General features: G+C 42.9%; 1 protein-coding gene across 1 annotated transcript in view; it reads right to left on the minus strand.

The window, feature by feature from the left end:
* Positions 1-9,298, minus strand: part of fat3a (FAT atypical cadherin 3a) — a 159,353-nt gene that overhangs the window by 62,226 nt on the left and 87,829 nt on the right. The window contains exon 4 of the mRNA XM_056610518.1: positions 2,736-2,797. Within this exon, the coding sequence (XP_056466493.1) occupies positions 2,736-2,797 (62 nt within the window). The remainder of the gene's footprint in view (positions 1-2,735; positions 2,798-9,298) is intronic.

Genomic DNA, 9,298 nt, shown 5'->3' on the forward strand with positions numbered 1-9,298 from the left:
CCTAATTGTGTCGTTCATCCCACATCTGGGAGGGGTTTGAGGGTGGCTAGTGCTTCCCCAATCACCAACTGCAGTTGCAGAAGGGGACGCAGCTGCAAGTAATCAGTAATCAGGACAGTATGACGAAGACTTAACCGCTGCGAATGTGTGAGTCTGTTCTGAGCAGGAGAGATTAAGGCTAGGGCAACACTGGTGGTCGATATTTGAGTGAACTTTGAACTTTACCTCGATTTATATTTTTAGACCTTGCCCTGAACGGGCAGAAGGGAACAGACAGAAGTAAGGATTATGTGATCGGACAACAGACTAGCTTGACTCCTTGCGTGTCTCCTCAGAATGTTCCTTTAAAGATGAACAGAAAGACTCCCATCCCTGTCTGGGAATTTCCCTTCTCCAAATCATACATTATAAAAATTGCAAACAACACAACAGTAAAAGAAAAAAAGAAACAAACAACCAGCTATTATGAGTTGCTGTTTCTTGACAAATACGGTAGCTTACATTGGCGTCTTAAAGAGGTAGAAAACATAATTTAATTTGTATTATTTTTTTTATATTAAAATCCTGTGTCTCAGAGCCAATTAATTGAGCTTGTATTGTACATCCACCATGATGAAAACTTTTGGTTGTCTCTGACCACTAAGACATGAGCGGTGAGAAGGGGCTTGGAGTATGAAGGCTTATAAAGACGCTTGCTAGCTTGATTTACGTTTCAATCTTTTTTTACAAGCAACTTTTTACAGTTTAATGTGTAATGTGGGTGTAATGTGGCTAGTAACCAATAACGATTCAGGAGAAAAAAACTAAGATATGAAAGATGGATCGGAAAACTACTATGTGCCTGTGGCGGACATCAGCATCAAATGATCTATCTGTTCTGTGTTCTGCATCTAGTCTCATCTATCTTGACATCAAGGAATCAAATTGCCATCCATTTGCCTGTGTCCACAGAATATATCCTTACAATTGTACTCTTACAATTATAAACTAGCGAGATACATGCATTCAGAGAAACACAGACAGAGAGAGAGAGAGAGAGAGAGAGAGAGAGAGAGAGAGAGAGAGAGAGAGAGAGAGAGAGAGAGAGAGAGAGAGAGAGAGAGAGAGAGAGAGAGACAGAGAGAGAGAGAGAGAGAGAGAGAGAGAGAGAAACGGAATATAGAATGGCTATATGTATCTTAAAGTTTTTTTTTTCTCAAAACAAAGAAGCAGTAGCCTGACTGCTATGTTCAAATTACATTTGTTTAAAGCAGTAGTTTAATTGCACTATAGGCTCTTTTTTTGTATCGTCCTGTTTTGATCAGTGTATGCCAATGTTGTTATCAATAAAAAATCATTTGCACAAGGCAAGACGATGCACTTCACCATGTTGATAAGAGAATTAAAATGAGAAGAATTATGGGACAAAAAAATCAAGGGATATTTAGCATAGAAAAATAATTTGTGATTAATTGTGATTAATCGTGAGTTAACTATGACATTAATGCGATTAATCACGATTAAATATTTTAATCGCTTGACAGCTCTAGTTGTAAATAATACAAATTGCGTTTACATAACCAACCTCATAAATGCTTTGAATCTTCGTTCAATAGCAGCAATAGCAGATTATAAATGAATAAAACAACCTTAATCTTTATTAGCCTCCATAGTCTACTCTCCTTTTCATTGGTAGATTGCTTTCCCGTCTTGACTCAGACTTTTCTTTACCGCTAAAGCCCTTTTTGTTTGTTGGGGAAATTACGTACAAATAAATGACAATGTGGTCAACTTTAAATAACACTATGGTAAGTGTTTGAAGAGCTGCAATGTTTAAGGTAAGATGTTGTTGGAAACAAAACCTTTAATATGTACTTTCCCACATTCAGTCGTTAAAAGCTCTAGTTAGTTAAATATTATACATTTATGAAAGTATTAATAGGAATGGCGAAAAAAATTACAGGCTGGCTAACATGCTAAACCAGACTAAATGTCCTGCATTTCCCCATGTTACACCATCCCAGACAGTCAAGCTACATTTCAACTCTAAAAAATTACTATTTTGGTTGCACTCTCCACATAAAGATTGCTCATGACAGCAGAAGCAGAATTGGTCTATACTTATAACCCACCTTTAACTTTACCATTGAAGGTATGCAAAGAAAGTTTACACACACACACACACACACACACACACACACACACACACACACACACACACACACACACACACACACACACACACACACACACACACACACACACACACACACACTCTTTCACGTAAGACTGGGAGCAGCTCCATCGACCTCCAATCAGGGTAGATAGGGCAGAGTTAGACTGTTCCAATTACTCCATAATGGAGACAGACATACTCTCACACACAGAGATACACAAACAAACAAACACACACTGCTACACACATGGCTACACTGCTCAAATTACTTAGATCTTCTCAATTACACTAAATCACTGTATCGTCCTCCCAAATTAGCACAACATAGAAAACACAGAAATGTGGATTGAATGTGTGTGTGTGTCTTAGCGTGTGTGCGTGTGTGTGTATGTGTGTGTGTGTGTATGTGTGTGTGTGTGTGTGTGTGTGTGCGTGTGTGTAAGATAGCATAAAAGGGCTGTTCTATCTGTTCTCATGTTAGTGTTGGCAGCTTTTGAATTGGAACACAGTGAAGGTGAGAGAGGAGAGAGAGAGAGAGGGCAATAGCGAGCGAGAAACAGAGCGAGAGAGAGCGAGGTACCTCAAGGACGTGTTCAGCCTGCTGCTCGCGGTCCAGCTTCCTGGAGGTGGTGGTGATGAGACCTGGGGACAAACATAAAAGAAACCTTACTACAGAGATATGTGACTGTATTACACACACACACACACACACACACACACACACACACACACACACACACACACACACACACACACACAGGCAGACACAGCAGCACACACACACACACACACACACGCACACATACACACACACAAACGCCGATACATCATCACCCCCCCCCCCCACACACACACACACACACACACACACATGCCGATACATCATCACACCCACACACATACACACAAACACACACAGATATAGCAACATCCATACCACACACACACACACACACACACACACACACACACACACAATACATCATCACACACACACAAACATAGATAGAGCAGCACACGCTCACGGCAGGAAATAACGGGGCTCGGGGCATTTAACTCCGGACATGTTCTAAAACGCCCCTGAAATGTATTACAAGGGGGCCGATCAAACCTTTTAAAAAAAGTGGATTTCCTAACCTGGTTCACACACACACACACACGCACGCACGCACGCACGCACGCACGCACGCACGCACGCACGCACGCACGCACGCACGCACGCACGCACGCACGCACACACACACACACACACACACACACACACACACACACACACACACACACACACACACACACACACACACACACACACACACACACACACACAGACACACACACACACACAATTAAAGACACATGCACACATATAAAGCAACACACTTAAACACACATGCACACATATAAAGGAACACCCACATAGTTATATTAACACACAAGGAATGAGCCACACTCACAGTGACATGACATGGTAATTAGGTATAGGTGTTGGAGAGGACCGCGGACTAGTTGCAGTTATTAGAAGGAGGGAGAGGGAGAGGGAGGAGCTAATTGTTTCAGTCAGTGAAGTTAATACACAGAGAGAGAGAGAGAGAGAGAGAGAGAGAGAGAGAGAGAGAGAGAGAGAGAGCGAGAGGGAGAGGGAGAGCGAGAGGGAGAGGGAGAGCGAGAGCGAGAGAGAGGGAGAGAGAGAGAGAGCGGATGAGAGAGAGAGAGAGAGAGAGAGAGAGAGAGAGAGAGAGAGAGAGCGGATGAGAGAGAGAGAGAGATCAAACTGTTTGGTGAAATATGGAAGATAGAGAAACCGCGTACAAAGGGAAAATGATGTAACAGATAGAAAGTGCATAAGTTTTAGCTGTTAGGAGTAGCTGCTGGATTCTTCTTCTATTATCATTGACAATAAGCTATGTTGGCTTGACATTATGTTAATAGTTACACACCAAAAGCTAAATATTGTCAAATGATCAATATTAAAGTGAGCCTAAAGATGGGTCGAAGTGGGCTCAAGTCGTACTGAACATATGATTCACAAGCAAGCCCATCAATCAACACTGCCATTCATGCTTGGTTGAGATAACATTAAAGGGTTCGCCCAACCTCTTGCCTCCACATGACTATATCGACAAACTGTCAGCACACTTAAACAGGCCACCCTTTCCCAGGCTGACAAGGGAAAAGCAATGAGTAGCAGTAAGCAGTGTTCAATATTTGAGAGAGAACGAGTGTGTGTATGTGTGTGTGTGTGTGTGTGTGTGTGTGTGTGTGTGTGTGTGTGTGTGTGTGTGTGTGTGCGTGTGTGTGTGTGTGTGTGTGTGTGTGTGTGTGTGTGTGTGTGTGTGTGTGTGTGTGTGTGTGTGTGTGTGTGTGTGTGTGTGTGTGTCTGTGCGTGCCTGTGTGTGTGAACATATTCTCTATGTTCATGTGCATGATGATTGAGCAGGCTTCTATCCTTCGGTCATTACTACAGCTACGAAGAAGAGGCTTTTCAAGCTCAAGCTCAATTTCGGATGTCTACTGTGGAGCGATGTGTTGATTATCCGAGGCCATGCTTGGGTTCCTCTTAAAGATCCCCTATTCACTGTTTTCTTGCCAGATCGGATTGCCTTAAAGTCACCCATGTGGAAAATATATTTTCTCTTTGTTTTGTCTACTAGTTGGGACTATGTGAAGAAAACTGCAACATAAAATACCATTATTCCAGAGTAGGATCTGGACAGACAGACTGACACCAGACGGCGCTATGGGGGATGGGCCGAGGGGAAAAGGGCAGGATGAAATCTCACTTTTGCAGCCAAACCGAAATGTGCGTGTACGTTATTCGCCATGCAATTCACGCGTCAGGCTAATTCTACGGAATTCAGCTTATTATATCCTGGGTATCCCGCTTCTGAGCTATGCCAATATTGTTTTTCATATTTTTTGAGAGTGAGGCATCACATATGGAAACACATCAAATATGGAAACACACACACAGGCGCGCCTGTGTGTGTGTGTTTGGTTGGTGTAATGTTTGTGCAAATTTGAGAGCGATCATCTGCTGAGATGTGTGTGTGTGTGTGTGTGTGTGTGTGTGTGTGCGTGTGCGTGTGTCAGTGCGTGCCTTTAAAAGTGTCCTCCTCTGTGAGTTTGTATGTGTGTGTTTATATGTTGGAAATTACGTCTGCCAAAGCTTGCTGCATGTATGCAATTCATTGCTTGAAACAAAATGATGTTATTCTTCAAATGCTGGCAGTTCTTCATACAATGAGAAGAAGACAATGGTCGACAGAGAGAGATTTAGGACATTATGAACAAGAAAAGCTTTTGCATTTTCACTTTTTCTGTGCTTCAACTATTCTTCTTTAATTGGTTCGCCATCTCGTCAGACAGCCAGTCTCTTATGACTGGCTGTCTGACAGCTGCTCGCTGCTTTGGTCACATTTCCAGCTTTATACATTTTATTTTAATCACTCAAGGTCCATTGTCTCCGTCTTTCGTTATTCCTGGCTATCTCCCCCTCTGTGCGTTTCTTTATCCCACAGTGTTTGATACTAAGATGTGAATATGGCTTATTAGCTCCACTTTTAATCATTGTATAAGTACCTTGTTCAGTTAATTTTGTCTTCCAAGCAAGATAGTTTTGCCAGAAAAATAATTAATGAATTGAATACAACACAAACGAGGTCCACTCCCTGTGTATTGGTGTGTCATCTCTGTTATGATCTGTGATTGACACATGTCAATACGTGAGACAAGTGGTGTGCTCTGGGTAAACTTGCCACACGAAGGATTACTAAACAGGTCTAAGTGTACTTGATCTTTTCAGTAGTTTCTATGGTGACCTGAAATTACCTAGAGGCTAGTTCTTCCTAATTCATCAAATAAACAGTCAACTATGCTTGTCCAGAAGTCGTTCTGCCCATGGGCTGAGGATTATTGACTTTGAAGTGATGCCAATCATTTAGTCGGCGATAAATCAAATGCTTTCTCGATAGTAATTTCCCTCTTCTTGCACTTGCAATCTCACCACAAACACTGGCCAAGCCAAGTTGCTAAACAACTTAAGTCGGTATGGCTGTTCAAGCAGGACCAGAAATAAAACATTGAGTTGTTTGTGTTCAGTTAAGTCCTGAGACTCACGATCAATCTGACATCATGTGGATGCTGCTAGTGCCACTTATGTTGGCGTCTGCAACACTTCCACTTCATCATCCAAGCACCCAGGTGGGCTGTTTACGGGCTGCATCATCGAGCCTGAACTATCTTCAAGGGCTTGGATGAATCACATTGCTTTTGTGTATCAATCACCCAGGGACTCTGCACTGTTGTGCACCTGAGTGCTTATGGGGAAAAAGACGTTGAGCTAATTGAAAACATCTGAATAAATCTGCAACAATTTAATATTCCATACTTTGTGATATTCCGAAGGCCATCAGCCACTGACCGCTGTTGACATATGTGTTAGAACATTAATTCAGAGTCATGGTTGGCGGGACTAACAATGAGACTTTCTGGTTTCTTGGTTGAATGCAATATGGAAGTAAAGCCCAAAGCACAAGGACGTGTCAATAAAGACACAATTTATTGGTTTTAAGGGTTTGACAGCGAAACAACACAGCCCTGCTAGATTTGCGCTCTGTGTGCTTAGGGACTTTAGCCAACAGCCCCAGTATTCAAAGGCTAATGCACGAACCCGGAAGCTAAGACTGCATTCATTCATGTTGGCAGCTAGACCGTTCTAAAGGTATTGGGAGTGAGGTTCACACTGGACTACACTCCCATGACACCGAGAACTATGTAGTGACATCACATAAGCGACTAAGTGCAAAAGCATATCGCGCCTTGTGGCTACTATCCGAGCTGGCCAAGCGCCGTCCCACAGAGCAGAACGGGCAACACTGGTGCCCAGGCTACATAAGTGAATTCAGTGTTTACAAGGATAGAAAAAACATCCGTCCCGTTTGCTCTTCTCAGCCAACACGTCCCACTAAGTGAGTATCCCCTCCCAACGTAACAGTCTGTGTTTGGTTTATGCCTGCAGAAACTTCTCCTCCCCCAGGGATGTGCTTGGTTCTCCTCTTGCTGCACCTGGGTGCTTAATTGTAAAATGAGTTTCCTAAATTTAATTCAGTTCACCATGCTTAGATTCTCCATTGTTTATTTGTTATCTTGTGTCAGTGTTGACAGACAGACACCAAATTTTAAAAGACAGACCTCTATCCTACTCAGTAATCTATGTGCGTACAATACACATAATTAGCCATCAGTGGCAATAAGCTATTCCCATACAAGAAAAAAAACCCACAGACAGATGGGCACAGTGAACCATGAACACAAACAGAGTAAGCAGAGCCATTAGACATTCTTAACATCCCTCCCGAAATAAGATAATATAATGCTAACGACTGAGTGCCATTTTTGAGCTGTGGACAGTCTGATTGTCCCCTGGCGTAATCTGAGCAACAGCTGTGTGTTCAAAATATTGTGCATCTTTACATGTATTTATGGTAAGCATGATTATGAGCAATTAGATGGAATCTCAATAATAACACCAATTACTCCATAGTGCAAAGGCAGGATGCCGGCAAAGTGTAACAACAAGATGGTAGCATGGCGCCAGTGTTGACAGTGCTTCTATCTGACTATTTAGCGAGCTGAAAACTACAGCAAAAACACTGCAAGCGCTACATTACCTTAACACACACATTGGACGCGCCCAAACCGCAAGGAAAACCTAGAGCAAGGGGATGTTCTGTATAACTCTGGCCTGCTGTCTACCTCTCTCCTGGTAGCCATCGGGCTCAAGACCCAGCCAGGAATGCATTAACAATGGAATTATGCAATATTAGTGCAAACACCTAGCAGCCAAGATCAGCTTAATTACTGTAGCAGTGTTTTAGTGTGTTCTGGAGCAGTAGGTCTTAGAGAGAGAAAACCCAGGGAGAAGAGTTGAGATAGGGCCGGATAAGAGAGAGAGAGAGAGTGCGAGAGCAAGAGAGAGAGAGAGAGAGAAATAGGGAGAGAGAGGGAGGCCACCGCTGGCAATCGTTGAATTTGTACTGTAGTTATAATACGGTTCAGTCCTTTGGAAGTTAGGGAAAGGGGAAATAATTGAATAAACAAAACAAAAACCGAGGGTTTGGAATAACCTTGAAAGAGGCAATTGGAGAAGTGTTTGGACCAAAGTCTGCTGTGGTAGTAGAGAGAAGGATCTCTTTAATTCCCAGGGGCATACTGTACCAGTGCTGATAAAACAGTTCGATGTCCATTCAAAGTCTCCCTTTATTTGAATACCTTGCATGCCAAATGGCCAATAATCCACCATGAGCCTGGAGGGGAGAACACGCAGCTGGGCACTATGTGCATGGACTGGATTGCTTGGCATGACAAAATGGGAGATCTATATACTCAATCTATACTGTGCTCCTCTGAGCACAGAATTAATAATCGGATTTATCCCGATAAGTGCGGAAGAGCATTTCAATGTGAAAATCGAATTGAAACTAAATGAATGAAATGAAGTGACAGAGAGGAGCAGATTATGTCCTTCATGATTTATTGAGGAATGTGAACTATATGAATCACTTAGCCTTTTTTCCTGTAGGATAATAACTTGGGGCAATGTTCTTTTAAAAAACACAAACATTGAATAACATATGACAGTGCAGGCATAGTGCTCACACAGGTACACCTTTTTTCCCTGTTGAAAAAAGTGACCCGTTCTTACTGCAGGTTCACTTCATGATGCAGAGAAAAAGGTGGACTAGCGCGCACAAATACACTTCGGGACGGAAGACCTTATTCCAAATCATGTGGGAGTGAGGGGGCATGCCATAATTGAAAGGCAGGGGTGCGACCCCAGATCGCCTGGACGCCACCCTAAGAGCTGACCAGAGAATTGGAAGGAGCGGAGAAGAGACACGAGATATATCATTCAGTTCAGGGTCACGCAAACCCGTCTCCCTGTAATTGTCTGTCACACTATCTCTGCTGTCATCTCTGCTGTCGGACTAGGCTGGCCAGAGTGCCCGCTGAGGGAGTGTGCCTGTGTGTTTGTGTGCGAGAGAGTGAGAGAAAGAGAGAGAATTGTGTGTTTGTTGTGTGCATGTGCATGGGTTTGTGTGTGTGCGTGAAAGGGTGTGTAATAGTGTGTGTATACAGTTGCCT

The sequence above is a fragment of the Gadus chalcogrammus genome, chromosome 16, assembly GCF_026213295.1.
Source record: "Gadus chalcogrammus isolate NIFS_2021 chromosome 16, NIFS_Gcha_1.0, whole genome shotgun sequence".
In the NCBI taxonomy this organism is placed as follows: domain Eukaryota; kingdom Metazoa; phylum Chordata; class Actinopteri; order Gadiformes; family Gadidae; genus Gadus; species Gadus chalcogrammus.